The 23455-nt window shown below is 43.9% G+C and overlaps 1 protein-coding gene across 1 annotated transcript in view; it reads left to right on the top strand.

The window, feature by feature from the left end:
• Nucleotides 1–5360: 5360 nt before the first annotated feature.
• LOC306764127 (extracellular matrix organizing protein FRAS1-like) overlaps nt 5361–23455 on the top strand; it is a gene marked incomplete at its 5' end in the record, with an annotated part of 32591 nt that continues 14496 nt past the window's right edge. Inside the window, 12 exons of the mRNA XM_079251168.1 lie at nt 5361–5562; nt 9890–10050; nt 11401–11548; nt 11649–11854; nt 12751–12907; nt 13097–13297; nt 13675–13862; nt 17054–17329; nt 17599–17831; nt 17927–18087; nt 22558–22772; nt 23181–23331. Coding sequence (XP_079107294.1) covers nt 5361–5562; nt 9890–10050; nt 11401–11548; nt 11649–11854; nt 12751–12907; nt 13097–13297; nt 13675–13862; nt 17054–17329; nt 17599–17831; nt 17927–18087; nt 22558–22772; nt 23181–23331 — 2299 coding nt within the window. The remainder of the gene's footprint in view (nt 5563–9889; nt 10051–11400; nt 11549–11648; nt 11855–12750; nt 12908–13096; nt 13298–13674; nt 13863–17053; nt 17330–17598; nt 17832–17926; nt 18088–22557; nt 22773–23180; nt 23332–23455) is intronic.

Here is a 23455-nt window from a genome sequence, read left to right as displayed (position 1 = left end):
TCGAAGATGGCCTGGGCAGAAGCGCAATTTGAATGCCACTTCTCTTTGTCTATTGTGGCTGTGATGCTCTGGATGGTCAGAGGGCGCCGGGACCATTTAGCTGTAACATAGACCAGATTGATTGGGATTAATTCTTGTTCAAAAAGTGTAGTTACTCATCACCGATATCTGACAAGAGGTGTCTCGACACTTACTGAGAAGATGTTTCTCCCTCATCTTGAACTGAACAGCTCTCCACTTGTCATATAGAAATCTGTCAGGAGCGAAGCCAGCTGCAGTTCTCCTCACTTTGTTTGGTGGGTTCCCATCCATCGTCACCGGGAACTGTTCCTGGAACTTGTCAAATGACAGTTCCTCCCTTTCTCTTCCTCTTTTGGTGGCAAGACGAAGCTGGTCATCTCCCGAGTCATCAGAACTGTAGAACGAAGAGACTTGAGTGAAAAACTGAACATTAAGCAGCTGGGAGATACTAGATGTTTCACCTTATTTACCTGTGTGTAAAGAGATTGACCAAGTTGGCGATGTTAGAGATACTCTCTGGCTCCCGCATCCTATAGTGGTCTTTAGCCACCTTATCTGTGTGAGCCAGATAATATGCCAAGCCCGTCTTCTGCTCGTCCGTCAGCACAGCGTTTGCCTCTGTTTCAATGGCACGGCGGATCTCCTGGCTGGTGACGTTTGGCAGCTTGTAGCTGTAATGAAAGAGAAATTGAAATATCTTCAGTTCATCTACTCAAATTGCTCCAACTTTATGCATCTCATGCCAGGAAGAAGTGCATTTAGATGTGTCAACTCACTGTTCGTGCAGGCGCCGGAGGTCATTGGTGGCACTTTTAACTGGTCTGCCATTGCTAGCCAGAAAAAAAGTCGGTTGTGCCCCTCACCATCGTCGTCGGTCAAGTTCCTGAGAGCATCCGAACGGACCGAGAGGTAGTACTGCTCGATGATCTGCAGAGACAAAGAGTAGAAGAAATGAATGAAAAGGGAGGAAATGGACATGAATTCTGGTCCATATTTGTGGACAGTGATGTCACTTACAGCAGCTTCCTCCTGGGTCAAGGTAAATGGAGCCACCTGCCTGTTGGCTGTCTTGTGGGACTTCACAGCCACAACGACCCGCCCATTGCACTCCAGCTTCTGGAGCCATTCTGTGACCTGAGAAACAACCATGAACACATTAATGGTCGGAATGTTTTAAGGTGTCCACTGCATGCTGAGAAAAACCTGGCCTGGAAAAGTACTTACTGTCAGTCCCTCCACCGCTCCTGGCCTCTGGAAATGACCGAGGAGAAGGATGGCCTCACAGTAGTAGCGGTAACGGGTCTTCTCCTCATCTGTGACTGGGTCACCGTTCAGGAGGCATCCATAAACTCCCAGTGCGTCCTTCTTGGCCTCTCGGAGGACTTTTTGGCAGTCGTAGGCTGACGTCTTTGGCCCAACAAAGTAGTCGTGCCTGAAAGACAAGATGCACCAGAACAGCAGTGAGAAGGAGAAGCTGAGTTGTTATCCAACTTTTAAAAACAGCAGACGGAGAAGGAAGGACTAGGAATGATAAATGCTCACCTTTTACTGCAAAGGTCCTTGCTGTGTGTCTTAGAAAATGGTTTTCTAAGGACAGCCAAGAAATCGAGGTAATGGGTGCACATGTGCACCATCGCAGGGTCGGATGCTCCATATTCCAGCCGCAGGTATTTGACGAACTTGATCATGCTCTTAACGTAATTTATCTGGGTGGCTGCAGACTGACCCACCCTCTTCAGAGCATTAAAATACTCGGCCAGAAGTGCTGTGCTCTTTAGAAAATCCAGCTTCACCTGGTTCCCTGTGGGCTGCATGAAGCGCAGCATCCTGGACACATTGTCAACCTGTGAACCACAGTCAGATAAAAACATCATCAGGCTGCATTCAGTGACTCAGTGAGGCCTCCATTCATATTGAAATGAACATGCAGAGAGAGCAGCAGAAACCAGTCTGGGCTGCAAGAAAGGAAAAACCAAAACAAACACCTACTTCCTGTTTGCAGTCTGGAATCTGTAGCACAGATTCCAAATGGGCTTTAAATTTCTCCAGCTCCGTGGTCTCAGGTGGAAACTTGGAGTACAGGTTTTCCTCCTGCATCCTCATCCTTACGGTTGTGGAGAAATGAGGAGTTGACCTGAGAAAGCAGAGAGAACTTTAGTTCATACAAGTTCACAAAAGGAGACCACTGATTCAGTCATTTCTGTGTGGAAGTTAAAAGACTCACTGTTGCCATGTGGGGTCACTGGAGGGGCTGTCCTCCTCTTCATCTGCCTGGCTGCTTCCAGAATCCCTCTCTTTAACTGTGGGAAGTGGAGCAGCAGAGGTAGTAGGCTCCTCTGCAGAGGCAGGAGGCTCCTCAGCAGAGGCAGGAGGACGGGCAGCAACAGCTTCTCTTGTGTCCTCCTCTTCCAGGTCAAAGTCCAGGGGGCAGTTGAGCACGAAAAAGCCTCTTCTTTTCAGCTCCTTGACCAATGACCGCCTACAGAGACCGTGGGGAAACAGGCGGCAGATGTCTGCGTAGTCCCACAGCCTACCATCACGCGTCCAGATTTTGGTGGACTCTTTTGCCTTGACTAGCTCCTGTTGGCGTTCCTCTGGGGTGCTGTTTTTCATGCAAACCCTGGAGAGGTGGGTTGCAATGATCTCAGTGGGTTTTGAGCACCTGAGGCAGTAGACCACACGGCGATCATATGTACGATCTTGCCTGTAACACAAAGATAAAGCGCATTGTTCAGGTACAGAAAACTACTGTTTTCCAGAGGTAGGACTGAAAACATCTTTAACAATAAAATATGGCAAATAGCAGCAGAGGTCTGACTTACTTGTTTTCCTCAGCCATTGCAAGAAGTTGATAGAAGTTCAGGGTCCAGCAGTGTCTTCCAGCAGCGTCCTCTCTGTGTCTCAGCAAACAATGATCAAGGCATGAAGAAGCAGGTCATTTTATACAGAATTCTGGCATTGTGATGCACCTTGGTTACGCCTCCCCCATCATAGGCCCATTAGGAGGCCTTTGTCTGTGACGGGGGAGGTGAAACCCAGGTACATCCAAGTTAAAAAACAAGTTTATCAGGATTAGAAAAATACCTTTCTGACCAGAACTAACCATGCCTAAAATATTTCAGCATTAAATTCTGATCAGGTTGGATCTTTGCGTCAATCAGACAAAAGTATCACATGTGATGCACTTTCCCCCAAATCCACATAATAAGACCACTTTGAAATTGACCCAAACCTCTGACTTTGCAACACAAGGTCACATTTTCTTCACTCTTTCTTTGTTTTAAAGCTCTGGTCATGCCCTTTCAGAAAAGACTTATGTTTAAATTAGCTGGAAAGTTATTGCAATAATGTTTATTTGCATGCATCACATACCAGCCCATTGTCTGACTTTTAGGAAAATGGAGTAGAAGATGCACTAATGATTTCTGATATAAATTACTTATATATCTGCCTGTGTGTATTTAATGCTTGTAGTTATTTCCTCCATTTGTAGTTTTGAATTCTTTTCTTATCTCAGGCAACATATTTGTATCACATACATTTAAGTTCTGTTTTGGTCTCCCACTCAATTTAACTTCTATATAGATTATACTGAGTAAAGCAAACAGTGCAATATGTGCAACATAACAAAGTACTTTATGTTGATGTGTAACTAACATGACAGGCATGATATTTTTTTAATTAGTGTTTGGAATATGCATTTTAATACATATTGATTAGAACAGTTGTCACAACCCACCTCTCTTAAAAAGACTGAAATATTGATCTGATTCAGTGTGATTGGTTTGCAATCTTCCAACTGGTTTACATGAAGGTTTTTATTCTTTTTTGTCTTGTCCAGCATTTAAGCAGGCAAAATGGATTTTCTGGATGCTGTATTCTGCTGGGCAAATTTACTTTGCCAAGGGAAGCATCATAGATACAATGCTCCCCTTGATATTCTGGATTTTAAGTTTATTTTTCTATTTATTTTGCATATTTGTTTGTATTACAAAGTTTGTACTGCTGGACCGGACTGGAGAGGACAGAAGAGGGACAGAAAGAGAATAAAAAAGAAGAGAAAACAGAAAACACCTCGTACAGAGAAAAAGAGAAAGGAGAAAAAAAAAAAAAAGATTGAGAAAGAGAACAACCTACATACATTTGCGTGTATATAAGCACACATACACACCCACTTATATATACACACATCCATACACCTATACACACTGGAGTCATGTTCCCCCTGCGGGAGGACGAAGCCATCAACTATCAGGAAAACCCAGAACTCACAAGCTAGATCAGACACACAGGAAGAAAACCAGCCGTTGTTAGTAAATAAACCTGCAGGCGACTCAGTGACTGTGTCACATGCAGAACATACAGAGTGGAACGTGTTCAGAGAAGAGAGATCATGCCAATGTGGCCCCTAACCCACACAATGTGGCCCCTAACCCACACAATGTGACCCCAAGAGGAAGGCCCGGAGAACCCCGAGGCTCGAGCAGCTGGCGGCCGTTCCCAAGCACAGATCCCAACCACCCCGCTCCGGAGCCAGCCATGCATCCACCCAGGAGGTGGCAGAGGGGGGGCCCCAGCAGAGCCCCCCATGGTCATGAGGAACAGGCCCCAGCAGGCCTGGACTGGCAAAGCCCGGCTCCGCTGGGAACCGGCCACCAAGGGCAGACCGAGTGCGGGCCCCAGGGCCCCAGGGCCCCAGGAGCCCGAAGGCAACCCCCCCCCCCGCAGGCAGAAGGTACAGCCCACGCCAATAGAGAGCCAGGACACCCAGACCGCCACTGAATGGCAGCCAGGCCGTGCCCCCCAGGCACCAAGGCCCTTTCACCCCTCCCACACACACACACACACACTCACAAACGTGCACACACACTCCCTTCCCACACACACACTATCTATCCTGTCGCTAACAGACACTCCATCTCACACTCCCCTGCTCTTCTGCCCCCCCTCTATACACCCACACACACCCCATCACATACTCCACTCTACACACATACACATTCCCTAACCCCCCTTCCATTCGGCCTCATATTCCTTATACACACTACATCACACATGCATCCATCTCATTGTGTGCCCCCTAACACGCCCCTTCCCATACCCCATCCATCCTCATCTGCATCCCATTGCCCACCCACTTACCTGAATTATTTCTCCATTATTTCTCCCCTTACCCTACCACCCCACCCCCAAACACACACACACACACACATACCTCTCACCTTCCATTTACAACTTCACCCGTTCACTCACAGTCACTCTCCTCTCTCCCTCCCAACATGCCCCGAGTGCGACGCCCCATGGGGACAGAGGGCAGGCAGACCTCCACAAAGGCCCCCATGACCACAGCCCACCACCCCCAGTGCCCCCCAAATCCCTTACAGATGCAACCGACCAGCACCCCCTCAGGGCCAGCAGCGCCCTCTCCCAGCCAAGCCAGCCGGGAGCCCAGGTCTATCAGACAGCACCCCCTTCCCCCACCTGAACCCCTCCGGCAAGGCCCTGGAAATGGGGGCATGATACACTGCATGATACACCGCCGTACACTGCATGTCCCCCCCCCAAAACTTGACCATGAGTTGTCAGTGTTTTGTGTTGTGGTGACTAAATGTGATTAAAACTGAGAGGTGAGCAGATACTGGGTGCAGTGATCAAGACCACCTTGATGGCCTTTCTCACCACCCAGCACAACGTGCCCTCCTCCCAGCGACCTCACCCCGCCGCCGCGAGGCAACTCCAACCGCTGACCCACCCAAGCCCCCCCAGGACAGGAGACATAGCCACCCCGGCAGCAAGGCAGCCAAGATCCCCACCCAGGAGGCTACCACAGACCCACAGGCATCAGAGATCCCCCCCCCCCCCCCCCCCCCCCCCCCCCATCTCCCAACCTCGGAGTGCAACGAGGTCACACCCCCCCGCCCCCCCACACACTAAGTGATGAAGCTGATTACAGGGGACCAGAGAAAACAAAATTCATCCAACTGATGTTTAGAGGAGGCAGACATCGTCTCATTACTGATGTGGTCTGAAAGGAGGTTTCTAAACTGAATAATGCTTAAATCCTTTTTTTCTTCCAATTCATGAGAATAGTTTTCTTTGCGATACACAAGGCAGTCAGGACGATACCTGCAGTGATAATTTCCATGTTAATATCACCAAAGTGAGCAAGCATGCAGAGAGAGGCAGAAGCTGGGGTTGTACATCTGAGCCATGTTGATAAATCTCTGCACACCTCAAGCCAGAAGTTCTGCACTGGTGAACAGGACCATACAGCATGTAGTCATCTGGTCTGTTATCTGCAGAAGTCCTGGTGAACAGGACCATACAGCATGTAGTCATCTGGTCTGTTATCTGCAGAAGTCCTGGTGAACAGGACCATACAGCATGTAGTCATCTGGTCTGTTATCTGCAGAAGTCCTGGTGAACAGGACCATACAGCATGTAGTCATCTGGTCTGTTATCTGCAGAAGTCCTGGTGAACAGGACCATACAGCATGTAGTCATCTGGTCTGTTATCTGCAGAAGTCCTGGTGAACAGGACCATACAGCATGTAGTCATCTGGTCTGTTATCTGCAGAAGTCCTGGTGAACAGGACCATACAGCATGTGGTCATCTGGTCTGTTATCTGCAGAAGTCCTGGTGAACAGGACCATACAGCATGTAGTCATCTGGTCTGTTATCTGCAGAAGTCCTGGTGAACAGGACCATACAGCATGTAGTCATCTGGTCTGTTATCTGCAGAAGTCCTGGTGAACAGGACCATACAGCATGTGGTCATCTGGTCTGTTATCTGCAGAAGTCCTGGTGAACAGGATCATACAGCATGTGGTCATCTGGTCTGTTATCTGCAGAAGTCCTGGTGAACAGGACCATACAGCATGTAGTCATCTGGTCTGTTATCTGCAGAAGTCCTGGTGAACAGGACCATACAGCATGTGGTCATCTGGTCTGTTATCTGCAGAAGTCCTGGTGAACAGGACCATACAGCATGTGGTCATCTGGTCTGTTATCTGCAGAAGTCCTGGTGAACAGGACCATACAGCATGTAGTCATCTGGTCTGTTATCTGCAGAAGTCCTGGTGAACAGGACCATACAGCATGTGGTCATCTGGTCTGTTATCTGCAGAAGTCCTGGTGAACAGGACCATACAGCATGTAGTCATCTGGTCTGTTATCTGCAGAAGTCCTGGTGAACAGGACCATACAGCATATAGTCACCTGGTCTGTTATCTGCAGAAGTCCTGGTGAACAGGACCATACAGCATATAGTCACCTGGTCTGTTATCTGCAGAAGTCCTGGTGAACAGGATCATACAGCATGTAGTCATCTGGTCTGTTATCTGCAGAAGTCCTGGTGAACAGGACCATACAGCATGTAGTCATCTGGTCTGTTATCTGCAGAAGTCCTGGTGAACAGGACCATACAGCATGTAGTCATCTGGTCTGTTATCTGCAGAAGTCCTGGTGAACAGGACCATACAGCATGTAGTCATCTGGTCTGTTATCTGCAGAAGTCCTGGTGAACAGGACCATACAGCATGTAGTCATCTGGTCTGTTATCTGCAGAAGTCCTGGTGAACAGGACCATACAGCATGTGGTCATCTGGTCTGTTATCTGCAGAAGTCCTGGTGAACAGGATCATACAGCATGTGGTCATCTGGTCTGTTATCTGCAGAAGTCCTGGTGAACAGGACCATACAGCATGTAGTCATCTGGTCTGTTATCTGCAGAAGTCCTGGTGAACAGGACCATACAGCATGTGGTCATCTGGTCTGTTATCTGCAGAAGTCCTGGTGAACAGGACCATACAGCATGTGGTCATCTGGTCTGTTATCTGCAGAAGTCCTGGTGAACAGGATCATACAGCATGTGGTCATCTGGTCTGTTATCTGCAGAAGTCCTGGTGAACAGGACCATACAGCATGTGGTCATCTGGTCTGTTATCTGCAGAAGTCCTGGTGAACAGGACCATACAGCATGTGGTCATCTGGTCTGTTATCTGCAGAAGTCCTGGTGAACAGGACCATACAGCATGTAGTCATCTGGTCTGTTATCTGCAGAAGTCCTGGTGAACAGGACCATACAGCATGTAGTCATCTGGTCTGTTATCTGCAGAAGTCCTGGTGAACAGGATCATACAGCATGTGGTCATCTGGTCTGTTATCTGCAGAAGTCCTGGTGAACAGGACCATACAGCATGTAGTCATCTGGTCTGTTATCTGCAGAAGTCCTGGTGAACAGGACCATACAGCATGTGGTCATCTGGTCTGTTATCTGCAGAAGTCCTGGTGAACAGGATCATACAGCATGTGGTCATCTGGTCTGTTATCTGCAGAAGTCCTGGTGAACAGGACCATACAGCATGTAGTCATCTGGTCTGTTATCTGCAGAAGTCCTGGTGAACAGGACCATACAGCATGTAGTCATCTGGTCTGTTATCTGCAGAAGTCCTGGTGAACAGGACCATACAGCATGTAGTCATCTGGTCTGTTATCTGCAGAAGTCCTGGTGAACAGGACCATACAGCATGTAGTCATCTGGTCTGTTATCTGCAGAAGTCCTGGTGAACAGGACCATACAGCATGTAGTCATCTGGTCTGTTATCTGCAGAAGTCCTGGTGAACAGGACCATACAGCATGTAGTCATCTGGTCTGTTATCTGTGCACTGTGAACACAGGTTAGATGATGCAAGACCCATCTGGAACATTCTCTCTCCTCTGTAATGTGTTCTGTGAAGAATTTTATATTGTATAAGTTGTAAGTTTGGATGTTTAATCATTGTAAAGGTGTTTAAACATATCTGTGACCAGAAGGTCTGACTAAGGTTAATGGATAAATTCCCATTTTAAGGTTGGCAGAGAGAGTGTCTCATCCACTTCGCACACCAATGTGTACATTTTTTATATTAGTTTGATTTGTAGATTTCCACAGAATGCTTCTTCAAGATCTAACCATGGCTCATCTAATGGGAGAGACTTGTACCACTGTGAGATGTACTGTAACCTGTTGACTAAGTAGTAGTAATGGAAACTGGGCCGGTCCAAACCCCCAGATCTTCTCATTTTGTTTAGCGTTTTTAAGCTAATACGTGGTGGTTTGTTCTTCCAGAGAAATTTAGAAATGTGAGAGTCCAGTGACTTAAACCACTTAGGGGATAGTTTAAAGGTTATCATAGAGAAGAGGTAATTGATTTTTGGTAATACCGTCATTTTAATCGTGGCAACTCTGCCCATGAGAGAAACGGGTAGAGAGCTCCAGCGTGTGAGATCATCCTCTATGGTTTTTAAAAGCTGAACATAGTTCAGTTTTGTTAACTGAAGGTTTTTATTCTGATAAGGTTTTTAGTTGAACACTTGTGTCCATGTCTGCATGGCTTGTGTTAAGTGGATGGACTTATGCTATAGCTATATGATATGCTTGTGTTACCTGCTAAAGGTTTTAAATTGGTCTCATACAAAGCTTTTTGTTGACAATAATTGACTCTATATGCTTCACATATTTGTGCTCCATTAGCATAAATACTTCCAGCAACACACACTTTGTACCTAAGTCTAATAGTGGTAGTGCATTCTTTTAATGTTTTCTCCAGGTAGTTTGTGAACAGCTTGTCAAATTCTCAACATGGAGTAAAATAAGATGGTGGTATTTGTAGAGGATGGTCCCAAAAACTCTTTATTTCTTACAATTGATTTAATTTTGTGATAGAGGTTATTATTATTATTATTATTATTTTTATTTTATTTTATTTTTTTGAGTGTGTAAAACACCTTGAGATACAAAAGTGTTTTAAAATCAGACAAACCTTCCTTTCCATATTTCTTTAACTAACATTTTTAAATACTTTTTTTTTATCTCTCCCATTCAGGTACAATTGAAATACTAGTGCTGCGTCATGGCAGCGACCTGTCCTCTCTGACATCAGTTTGGTGTGCCACCAGACCTTCAGATCCTCCCTCAGCCAGCCCAGGAATTGATTATATCCCCAGCTCTAAGAAAGTGGAGTTCAAACCTGGAAAAACTGAGGAGGTACTTTTTCCACTTTAGTTTATTTATTTAAACTAAACAAAGTCATAATTATTTAAAAAGCAGATTTGAAAGTGCTTGTTCACCAAAGAATTGCACCTTTAGAAGCAATGACAGCATCATAATGAAAAAAAAAACTATTATGTTTCATTGGTAGATAAAGTGATGATGGTGAGTGTTTTCTGCACAACTGTGGATTAAAGCCTGTCACATCCTCCACGAGAAGCCAGAACTTTCTTCTTGTTCTCGAGGCTCTGAGAAGAAAATGACGTCATTTTGTTCTCGCGGACGTGTTTGAGGACAGTTCTTGACACACCAGGCTGGCAGAACTTTTTTCTTGCGGGGCTGCGAGAAGTATCGTGTGATTGGTCGGACATGTGAGGTGGGCGTGGTTAACACAGAGAAAGCAGGAAGCGGAATTGCTGCTTCTGTGTGTTTGCTGTTGCCGGCAAAACGGATTGTTTTGATAAAACAGCTGATCGAGGTGGTGAGAAAGTACGAACATTTTTACATGTGGCAATAAAACACTCGGACCCAGCCGCGTGCACGACCCGCCCAGCCGCGGACGAAGCTGCTCGTTAAATATGAAACTAGAAACTCGGAGAGCGGAAACCTCCACCAAGCACAATGTTAAAGAATCCTTTTAAACATTCCTGGATCCAAACGGTGATCCGGATCACCACCAGAATTTAATCACTTCTTCATTTTTACATTTGCAACAACTCTTGAAATATTTATAAAAGCCCTCCGTAACCTTTTAAGTTATCTTAAGCAAAAAGACGCCTCGGCGGAGGTAACAACCGGGTTCATTGCACATAAAGCAGACATCTGCCCCCCGCAGTGATCCCTCCCCGCTGCAGACCTGCTTCTCCTGGAGGATGGATGGACCTGATGAACAAGACGTTTTTTCTTGTTCTTGCAGCCTCAAGAACAAGAACTCAGTTCTTGCGTCTCGTGGAGGATGGAACAGGCTTTAGGCGCTATATTTCCTAAGAAAGTAAAGACAATTGAGTATATTGGGAGGGAAATAACAGTGGCTCAAGTTTAAAGCCTGGGGCACTCCACAAGAAAGAGCAGCTGAATTAGAAATGATATTACCCTAGCTGATAGGAAAGCTCTTGATAGAAAGAAGACCTAAACCACTTCATTGTCATAATTTATGCTAACATAGTTCTTCAAGCAATCTGAATCTTGTTGTCCTGCTGTGAGATTTAAAAATACAAAAAAAACCCCAAACAAACAAAGAAAAAAAAAACCAAAACGCATAACATTGCTGAAAATTGTAAACTTGAACAATTCTTCACGATTAAAATCTTGACAAACCTTGTTAATGCTCAAACCTCCATATTTCAGACTTGTAGTTTGACCATTTTGGACGACATCCAGAATCCATCCATCGAGGGATCAGAGTCTTTTGTGGTGTTCCTTAGTTCTCCTCAGGGTGCCGTCCTTCAGGAACCTCATGAAGCCAATGTAGTCATAACTGACACCTTCCAGGACAGTGCGTACACAAAAAAAATATTAGGACATATTATTTTACTTTAAATAAACAGAAGTAAACATTCTAAAACCAGCCTCTGATGTCATTTTCCCTCTTTTAGTTCCCAGCATGCAGTTTGAGAAGAGTACTTATGCTGTGAAGGAGAAAGACAGTGTACTCCACATCCCCGTTATCCGGACTGGTGACTTGTCCTTCAAGTCATCTGTGCGGTGTTTCACGCGAACCATGTCCGCTATGGTCATGGATGACTTTGAGGAGAGAAGAAACACAGATGAGTCACGCATCACTTTCCTGAAAGGAGAGAAGGTAAAATGTTCATCTAAAGTGTGCTTAAAATTTTGAATCCACACCTCTGAGTGTTTTTGTGTATGTGTTGACTGATTGTGTAAGTTCAATCAAAGTATGGAGGGAGTTTATGTAGCACATTGCACGTTTATGTACATCGATTACTTATAGTTTGTTTACCCTTTTTCCATGCTCTTCCTCCTAAATTACTATTTTCTCCATACTTAAAATATTTATGGCATTCACTATGGACGGCAAAGCAAGAATTTCATTGTACAGGACAGCCTGTTTCCTTACTGTGCATATGACAATGAATGCTTTGACTCTTGAACTGTTATGAGTTGAAAGTTTCTGGTTGACGATGACCTGGAGTAACACGTGACTCAACGCTGGGAGCAGGAGACTCAGTCTGTGGATTCAGTGTAGATGTGTCATTCATCCAAACTGACTGAAGGCTCTTTAAATGGTTCCGGGGGGAAAAAAAAGAAAAAAAAAAGAAGGATGAGTCAAGATGGCATAAAGGATGAGAGATTAAGAAAATGATGGAAGGATGGAGGAGAAAATGAGGACAATGAATGATGACAGAGAAGGAGGGAAAAGGGTTAAGACGGGATGATGGACTGGCTTAAGGAAGGAAGGGAGGAGGAGTAAGGACAGATGGATAAAGTAGGAAAGTTTTAATGAAGGGGCGCTAAGGGATTAGGGAGATGAACCAAGGGATGAGGTAGGGTGGTGAGGGATAAATGGACAAACAATGGATGAGGAAGAATAAAAGAATAAGTGAGAGTGAATAAGGAGGAAGAGCAAACAGGCAAATGCAATCATCAGATCAGAGGTGTAAAGGGCTGTGGGTGTGGATTTGTGATGGAAGTCTTGCTTTGAACCAGCTTACCAGGTTAACTGACATTGTTTTCCAGGTGAAGAACTGCACTGTCCACATCATCGACGATTCTGTTTTTGAACCTGAGGAGGAATTTCAGGTGCATCTTGGGGTGCCCCTCGGGGACCACTGGAGTGGTGCCATGGTGGGCACAAGAGACATTGTTACCATCACCATCACCAATGATGAAGATGGTGTGTTGGCGCTCATTACCCTTATGATTCAGGACAGGGATAGTTGTTTATGGGCCATGGAGTTTCAGAGTCATTGCTTGTTTTAAATCGCATGTCTTCATTGGCATTTATTTGAGATGTTTGGTAAATCTGGTTTTAACCCCAGATGACATTAACTAGGCTGACTTGCTTTATATCCTCTTTCTCCAGCTCCCACCATCGAGTTTGAGCAGGTTTCCTACCAGGTCAGAGAACCTCCTGGTCCAGACAGCGTGGAGGTGCTCAACATCAAGGTCATCCGCCAGGGTGATCTGGATCGAACATCCAAGATCCGTTGCAGCACCCAGGATGGATCAGCCCAGTCCGGAGTTGATTACAACCCCAAGAGTCGAGTGCTCAAGTTCACACCAGGTCGGTACACTGCAAAAACTCAGCCTTAAAAAAAATTAGAAAAAAAATATACAAAAATGAGGTAAATGTTGCTTAAAATAAGATAAATGATGATGAAATGAAGATAAATGATCTGCCAACAGAACAAGACAATTTTGCTTGTCAAGACTTCCCAAAACAAGTAAAAATACTCTTAAAATAAGAGGAATTCTCTGGCATAAAAACTAAGAATTATCTTACCTTTAAAAAAAATAAGCATATCTGTCCTCAATTTAGGATTTTTAATCTGACTGAGATTTCAGTTTTTGCAGTGTAGTTAAACTTCTCCATGGAGCATTGTAGATCTGGGGCAACTTCACCGAGAGTAAATATTTCTTCTTTTTTTCTTTATTTCAAAGGAATGGATCACATCTTGTTCAAAGTGGAGATTTTGTCCAATGAGGACAGGGAGTGGCATGAATCCTTTTCATTGGTTCTTGGCCCCGATGACCCTGTGGAGGCGGTGCTAGGCGACATTACCATGGCAACAGTAACTATTCTGGACCAAGAGGCTGCAGGCAGTCTCATCCTCCCTGCTCCACCTATTGTAAGAAAATTTAACCTAAATTAATCTTAGAAACAAGATTCTTTTCTCCTGCATTTTTCACTGCAGACTCCCTTATCCTATAAAACTCCAGTAGATCTCTGGCACCCCCTAACACTTTTGTTAAGATGGTCAATTTCTCAGGAATAGTACTGTGTAGGGTAAATTGTGATACAGATCTTATCCTTTTTGTGATCTATGGAAGTTTTCCAGATTTTATATCTCATCCAGGAGGGTTGCAATTCAGCCACATGTAGTGTTTATTCAGAGACTATGAGGTAGATCCACAATGATCCATGATAACACCATTATTTAGCACATCTTCATCACCATCACTACGGGTGGCTGTAGCTCAGGAAGAAGAGCAGTTGGCTTGCAAGTGGAATGTTGGGAGTTCAATTCCAGGCTTCTCCTGGCTATGTGCCGAAGTGTCCTTGGGCAAGACACTGAAACCTAATTTGCCATCCGATGTGCCTGTCGAGTATGTATGTAAGTTGCTTTGGATAAAAGCATCTGCTAAATGACTATAGAATAGAATATGGACTACAGAGACCTCTATGTCCGCTTGAAATTCTAGAGAAGCCATAAGTCAGATATTCATATAGCTGAAATGGATGGTAATGTCCGTTCAGGAGCAGCCAAATATACACTGCTCAAAAAATAAAGGGAACACTTAAACAACACAATGTAACTGCAAGTCAACCAGACTTCTGTGAAATCAAATTGTCCACCTAGAAAGCAACACTGGTTGACAATCAATTTGTTGATTTGGTGGAAATTATAGGCAACTGGCAAGACAATAAAGGAGTGGTTCTGCAGGTGGAGACCACAGACCACTTCTCAGTTCCGATGCTTTCTGGCTGATGTTTTGGTCTGAATGCTGGTGGTGCTTTCACTCTAGTGGTAGCATGAGACGGAGTCTACAACCCACACAAGTGGCTCAGGTAGTGCAGCTCATCCAGGATGGCACATCAATGCCAGCTGTGGCAAGAAGGTTTGCTGTGTCTGTCAGCGTAGTGTCCAGAGCATGGAGGCGCTACCAGGAGACAGGCCAGTACATCAGGAGACGTGGAGGAGGCCGTGGGAGGACAACAACCCAGCAGCAGGACCGCTACCTCCTTCTTTGTGCAAGGAGGAACAGGAGGAGCACTGCCAGAGCCCTGCAGAATGAGCTCCAGCAGGACACAAATGTGCATGTGTCTGCTCCAACAAATCAAATCAAACTTTAGGTTCATAGCACTTTTTGTGCTTAAAAACAATACAAAGTACTTTACATTATAAAACAATTTACATCAAAATAGATAAAACACCAACACACATACACATCCCCTTTCACCCACCCACAACCACCCCCACCTATGCCCTATCAGCCCTATAACAGTTAAAAGAAGATGAATGTCCAGGTGCATTTGTACCAGATGTGCACCAGATAAGGAAACAATATTCTCAGGGATTCTATACACAAAGGGCTGCCCCCAACCAAGAGCACCCAGGCCATCACCATGGGGGCCACCCGGGTCCGGGCAGACAGGACCCACGCCACAACTGTAAGGGACAGCCCCCACTGCAACACCCATGCAGTCAGAGCAGGGGCAGCCCTTGATGAAGAGGACCCTAATGAGGAGAGAGCTAGAGTGATAACGAAACAAAAAATAATAAAATAATAAAATCTATACTAATATGTAAATCAATATATAAAATAAATAAATCAAATTAACTAAAAAGATGTAAATCAATGGCTGCATGGTGGCACAGTGGTTAGCACAGTGGCCTTTCTGTGTGGAGTTTGCATGTTCTCCTCGTGTATGCGTGGGTTCTCTCCGGGTACTCCGGCTTCCTCCAACCATCCAAAGACATGCATGATAGGTTAATTGGTTACTCTAAATTGCCCCTGGGAGTGAGTGTGAGCATGAGTGGTTGTTCGTCTCTCTGTGTGGCCCTGCAATGGACTGGCGAGCTGTCCAGGGTGTACCCTGCCTGTCACCCAAAGCCAGCTGGGATAGACTCCGGCTTCCCCGCGACCCTGAATTGGATTAAGCGGTTTAGAAAATGAATGAATGGGGGGGATAAAAGAGAGCGATAAAGAGAAAAGGAAAGAAGCTCAGTGTATCAGGAAATGTCCCTCAGCAGTCTAAACCTATAGCAGCATAACTAAGGGATGCTAACCATCCCTAGCTATAGGACTTATCAAAAAGATAAGTCTTCTGCCTAGTCTTAAAGGTGGGGAGGGTATCTGCTTCCCTAACACTAACTGGGAGCTTATTCCATAAGAGAGGGGTCTGACAACCAAAGGCTCTGCCTCCTGCTCGGCTCTTTGAGGACATATTTAGGACAGCCCAGTAGTAGAGAGTTACAGTAATCTAGTCTCGAAGTAACAAAAGTGTGAAGCAGTTTTTCTGTCTCACTCTGAGACAGAATGTCCCTAATTTTGGCTATATTACGTAAATGAAAGAAGGCTGTTTTAGTAACCTGCTTAATATGTGGGCCAAAGGACAGGTCAGGGTCAAATATTACTCCAAGGCTTCTCACTGTAGCACTGGAAGCTAAAGTAATGCCATCCAGGTTCATTACAAAACCGGAAAATTTAGCTCTGAGTTTTTCAGATCCAAAGAGAATTACTTCAGTCTTATCTGAGTTTAAGAGGAGAAAATTTCTAGACATCCAAGTCTTTATGTCTATGAGACAATTTTGTAGCCTATCAGGCTGATTTGTTTCATCTGGTTTAAAGGATAAGTATATTTGAGTATCATCTGCATAACAATGAAAGTTTATTCCATGCTGTCTAATAATTTTGCCTAAAGGGAGCATATATAGCGTGAAGAGTATTGGTCCAAGTACAGAACCTTGAGGAACTCCATGACTTACTGTAGTTTGTGAGGAGGACTTGTCATTTGCATGAACAAACTGAAGTCGATCAGATAAATATGATTTAAACCAGCTTAACGCTGTACCTGTAATTCCAACCACCTGTTCTAGTCTCTGTAACAGAATGTTATGAGACTAGAACCTTTATTTTTATGAGCAGTGTATATTGATCCACTTATATTACTTTTTTTTTTGCCTCATAATTTGACAACTGAAGTTGTCCAGTAAAAAAAAAAAAAAAAAAAAAAAAAATCAGGCAGATCTAAATTAACAAAAAATGGCTTAGAGTTAAATTTGTATATTCTTACTATTACTTCCCATCTTTTCAGGTGGTCTCTCTGGTGGATTATGATCATGTCCAGGAGGTGACCAAAGAGGGCAGTAAGAAAACCCCATCTCCGGGTTACCCTTTGGTATGCGTCACTCCCTGTGACCCTCATTACCCCAAGTACTCTGTGATGAAGGAGCGATGTGAGGAGGCGGGAATCAACCAGACCCAAATCCACTTCTCATGGGAGGTGGCAGCCCCGACGGACCCCAGCGGTGCCAGGTCTCCATTTGAGACAGTGACTGACACCACCCCATATACCAGTGTCACTCGTATGGTGAGTTCTCCAAAGGAAATTTAAGTCTAATTGTCATACATAGCAGTCAAATGTCAGTAAGATTAAATATGGTGGCTGATTTTCTGTCAAATTTCTTCATTCTTTAAGTTGTGGATTTTGCTGCTTATCGTCTTAAAAATGACAAATTATCAGTTTACAAACACAGACCCCACCATCCTTTTATCAATGTAAAAGCCGTTGACCAGGAGCAACAAAAATCAACACATAAGTTATTGAAGAAAGGAATTTGTCATTTTTTTCTTCCTCAGGTTCTGGATAGTATTTATTTCAGCCGACGCTTCCATGTCCGCTGCGTTGCTCAAGCCCGTGATAAAGCAGGCCATCTTGGAACTCCACTTAGGAGTAACATTATCACCATTGGCACCGATGGCTCCATCTGCCATACACCTGTTACTACGGGAACCGCCAGAGGCTTTCAGGCCCAGTCTTTCATCGCCACTCTAAAATACCTGGACGTCAAGCACAAAGAGCACCCCAACCGGTCAGTGGTTCCAGATGAATGGTAGCAAGATATCAACAAAACTTTTGAGGATTTTTTAAACCAAATATCCTCTCTTGCTTTGCCTGCCCCACTAGGATCCACATATCGGTGCAGATCCCCCATCAGGATGGTATGCTCCCCCTGGTGTCCACCATGCCGCTGCACAACCTGCACTTCTTGCTGTCAGAGTCCATCTACAGGCAACAGCATGTTTGCTCCAACTTGGTCACCCTCAAAGAACTGAAAGGAGTCTCTGGTGGGACATCACCACATATCAACTAGGGCTGTAACAAAATACTAATACAACAATTCACTAAGTAGCCATCAATACATTATTGATTGGTAAGATACCTTATCATCACAACCAAATAAAACTGAATTTCTCAGCTTGCAGCTCCATGGCAACCACCTGGAAATGAGTTAGATCATATCTACTTTCCTCTAAGAGATAGATCATAATTCCCCTTCCTCAGGTAGTATCACACATCTCAGCAAAACAAGGCAAATTAGCATGTAGAATCATCTAATATCAATCAGTGGCCACGGAACCTAATCATATTATGACAGAATCTGGAATAAAAGCATACACTGAATCTTTGTCCATTGAATTAACTTATGATTAAAAAAATGTTTTACACACTTAACATCAACAGTTATGGGAAAATTAGGGTGCATTCCCATCAGGAAAGTTTGCGAGACTCGGTCCGATTGGGGACTGGATCCAGTTGTAGGGGGGTGTATGCATGCGGGCCAAGATCGTGTTCACGTTGCCCTTTGGTCAAACCAGCCAAACCATTAGAATAATATATCGCCATTACCACCAGAGATGGTGCTGCACTAGTACTTAGCAAAAGAGAGGACAAGACTCACTTGAAAAAGAAAACTCCACCTCCACCTGCAAGTTAAACATGGAGACAAAACTATGGCTGTTTTGGGTTTTAATTGTGTCTTATCCAAGAACACTGCAGAAATACACTGCAACTAGGAAAACACTCAAAGAGCACAAACCTCCACCAAGGACTTTAAAAAGTTCCTGGATCCAAACGGTGATCCGGATCACCACCAAAATAAAATCACTTCTTTCTTTCTTTTCACATTCCCAAAAACTGAAAATTTCATAAAAATCCATCCATAACTTTTTGAGTTATCTTAAACACTAACACACAAACAGATAAACGCCGAGTAAAACATAACCTCCTTGGCAGAGGTAAAAATAGACACAGTGTGAACAACAGAAGAGGCAGAGGACCCTTAACGCCGTCACTATGAATTTACCCACAATGCAATGCTACACCAAATGCAGTGACTGTTTTATAGTCCACTTCCATTATTTGGTCCACTTGAAATGGACTGAGGCCTGCATTTGTAGGCAGACAGAGTTCGCTTTTTTAGTCTGAATCAGAATTTGTTTGGTGCATTCACATTTCCCCAACAAAAGCGGACTTTCCAAGCAAATGGACTCAGATTGGGATCAGAAAAGCTGATGCGAATGTGCTCTTAGTCTAGTAGCCACTGCACAAACAGTGGTTCTTGACTTTTTCTCCTATTATAGTCCAATTTTTCCTATGTGAAATGACAAAATGTCATTAATTTGGAAAAAACTTTTAGGACTATTTTTGCCAGGCCCAATTATTTGTACATTTATACATCCCAGATCATAAAAAAATGTTATGTTCAACTTTATTTGTTCAATTCAACTTTTTTTCTATCATGCCATTTCACAACAATGTTGTCAAGGCGTTTGGAAAACAGATGGCGTTCATCAGGACTAGAGGAGTCTCACTTAACCTGGAAAGAAAGTTTAATCGTATACAAAAAAGCCTTACGTACGGCAAGAACAGCTTATAATTCATCATTGATAGAGGAAAACAAAAACAACCCTCGGTTTCTTTTCAGCACTGTAGCCAGGCTTACTAGGAGCCGGAGCGCTGTGGAGCCATGTATTCCTTTCTCACTTAGCTGTGATGATTTCATGTATTTTTTCAGGAATAAAATTGATACTATTAGAGATCAAATCCACAATATTCTTCCTTCTACCTATAATGTTGAGCCTGTTGTGGTCTCCGAAGCATCCTTAGAACCAGGATCTGACTTGTGTCTAAATAGTTTCTGTCCTGTCCAACCCTCTGAATTAACTAAAATAATAGCTTCATCTAAACCATCCACCTGTATCTTAGACCCTCTCCCAACGAGCCTCTTTAAGGACATTTTCCCTTTAATTAATACATCACTACTAAATCTTATCAATATGTCTTTAGTGACAGGATATGTACCACAATCATTTAAAACTGCTGGAATCAAGCCTTTACTCTGGATCCAGAGGTGATAGCAAATTATAGACCTATATCTAACCTCCCGTTTATGTCCAAAATTCTGGAGAAAATAGTTTCAGCTCAGCTACATGCCCACCTGAGCAGAAATAATTTATGCGAGGAGTTTCAGTCAGGATTTAGAGCTCATCATAGCACTGCGACAGCATTGGTGAAAGTTACTAATGACCTTCTTATGGCCTCAGACAAAGGACTTGTGTCCGTACTTATCTTGCTTGATCTTAGTGCTGCATTTGATACAGTCGATCATAACATTCTGTTACAGACTAGAACAGGTGATTGGAATTACAGGTACAGCGTTAAGCTGGTTTAAATCATACTTATCTGATAGACTTCAGTTTGTTCATGCAAATGACAGGTCCTCCTCCCAAACTACAGTAAGTCATGGAGTTCCTCAAGGTTCTGTACTTGGACCAATACTCTTCACGCTATATATGCTCCCTTTAGGCAAAATTATTAGACAGCATGGAATAAACTTTCATTGTTATGCAGATGATACTCAGATATACTTATCCTTTAAACCAGATGAAACAAATCAGCCCAATAGGCTACAAAATTGTCTCATAGACATAAAGACTTGGATGTCTAGAAATTTTCTCCTCTTAAACTCAGATAAGACTGAAGTAATTCTCTTTGGATCTGAAAAACTCAGAGCTAAATTTTCCGGTTTTGTAATGAACCTGGATGGCATTACTTTAGCTTCCAGTGCTACAGTGAGAAACCTTGGAGTAATATTTGACCCTGACCTGTCCTTTGGTCCACATATTAAGCAGGTTACTAAAACAGCCTTCTTTCATTTACGTAATATAGCCAAAATTAGGGACATTCTGTCTCAGAGTGATGCAGAAAAACTGGTTCACGCTTTTGTTACTTCGAGACTAGATTACTGTAACTCTCTACTACTGGACTGTCCTAAATATGCCCTGAAAAGCCTTCAGCTGATCCAGAATTCTGCAGCCAGAGTCCTGACCAGAACCAGCATGAGAGATCATATTTCTCCAGTTTTAGCCTCTCTTCATTGGCTGCCTGTTGAATCTAGAATAGAATTTAAAATCCTTCTCCTTACATATAAAGCCCTCCACAACCAGGCACCACTATATATCAAAGACCTCATAGTTCCTTATATACCAAGCAGAGTACCCCCCCCTCCCCCCACAACAGTGTTGCATCATTAACATGTATGTCTCCTGTCTCAGCAGGTCTCCCTGGCCGGGAGTAGCAGTTCCTGTTGTCTGTTGTCTTTCTGTCCTCTTCCTCCCACACAGCAGAGGCAGATGGCTGCCTGTCCTGAGCCGGGTTCTGCCGGAGGTTTCCTTCCTGTTAAAAGGGAGTTTTTTCCCTTCCCACTGTCGCCAGTGTGCTTGCTCAGGATGGGAGATTGAGTTGGACTCAACTCAATCTGTTGGTTTCCTTATATAGGCTGTTATGAATTGGCCTTCATTATGTTTTCCCCTCTGTCTGTAAAGCGTCTTGAGATGGCATTGCCGTGATTTGACACAATTTAAATAAAGTTGAATTAAATTTCATTGAATTGTCACAGGGCACTTTACATACACGAATCAACATACACATAATTTCAAGCCAATTCATACATTTCCTATAATAGAAACCAGCTGATTGCATCGAGTCATGACTTGGATCCAATCCCCCATCCTGAGCTGCACGAGGCAACAGTGGGAAGGAAAAAACTCCCCTTTAACAGGAAGAAAACCTCCGGCAGAACCCGGCTCAGGGAGGGCAGCCATCTGCCTCGACTGGTTGGGGGGGAGAGGACAGGAAAGACAGATCAACATGTACAACTGCACTTATTCAGGAAGACCTGCAGAAAAAAGGAGAAATAAGTTAGAGACGGCCATATTGGCATATATTTATACATTAATATATTAGAGAAATAGAGCGAGGTACTTCTCAGTGCATCAGGTAACATCCCCATTGCTACATAAGTAATGGATGGCTAGACTACCCATAACTATAAGAGCAATGAGCAGAGCCTGGACAGTTGGGTCCCGTACATGCAGACTCCAACTCAGGAGATGCTCATATCCTAACTATAAGAATCATGGAAAAGGAAGGTTTTCAGCTCCATCTTAAAAGTGTGGAGGGAGTCTGCCTCCCGAACCCATGGTGGGAGCTGGTTCCATAAGAGAGGAGCCTGATAGCTAAAGGCCCTTCCTCCCATAGTACTCTTTGAGACTCTGGGAACCACCAGTAAACCTGCAGTCTGAGAGTGAAGATACCATAAATTGTGAAGGCAGAGCTATAGCACCACAGAGAGGAAAAGGGTGGGTCATTCAGGTTGTATTTGTGCGCAATTTCCAGGCTCCTCCTTCTGAAGTTTTGCTGTAATAATTCAAGTGAGTTTATCTTTTTCTAGTAAATACAATATTGTTCCACAGAGTCCGGATTCCTCGATGATGTATCTTATGACAGCATCTCTCTGGGACCGGGTTATGACCGCCCATACCAGTTTAACCCCAATGTTCGTGAAGCCAAAACCATACAGTTCTACAAGCATCTGAATCTCAAAAGCTGCATCTGGACCTTTGACGCCTACTACGACATGACGGAGCTAATTGACGTCTGCGGAGGCACTGTCACAGCCGACTTTCAGGTGTTTATTACCATTGAAAGCCCCTTCTTTCACATATTTAATAAAACTTTACATTATTTCAAGACATTCCTATTGGTTTAGCAGATAAAAAGAGCTTAAAGCTACAGTTATTGAATAAGCTGACTGACATGGTTTCATCAGCAGCTTTACATTGGGTTTAGAATCACATGTCAAGTTTGATCTGTTATTTAAAGTCCCAACTTTCAGCAGTTTCCTAGGTAGTGCTGACAGAAGAATAACAAAATCTGGATGTAATGTGACTGATAGAGGCATCAGTAGCTGAAAATGTTGAATGTATTTTTTATCCATGTCCAATGATCACGATGGCTACAGGTCTCAGTGTTTGCTAATATTCCCAAGAAAACCTCTAATTGGTCAAAACATTGAATCTTGCTCTGGTGTTTCTAGGTTCGAGACTCGGCTCAGTCCTTCCTGACTGTACAGGTTCCTCTGTACGTGTCCTACATCTACGTGACGGCCCCGAGAGGCTGGGCCTCTCTGGAGCATCACACTGAGATGGAATTTTCCTTCTTCTATGACACAATGCTGTGGAGGACAGGTCAGATGCTCATTAACATAAATGACAGGATTATCTTACATTGGCTTACAGGAATACATGTATGATTCTTTCTTCATGGAATGACTCAATCATGTGGGGTACTCTGTTTAGTCACCCTGTCACC

This window comes from Telmatherina bonti, assembly GCF_933228915.1.
Source record: "Telmatherina bonti genome assembly, chromosome: 13".
NCBI lineage: Eukaryota > Metazoa > Chordata > Actinopteri > Atheriniformes > Telmatherinidae > Telmatherina > Telmatherina bonti.
The sequence above is the reverse complement of the archived record's forward strand: the minus strand, read 5'-3'. Positions and strand labels throughout refer to the sequence as shown.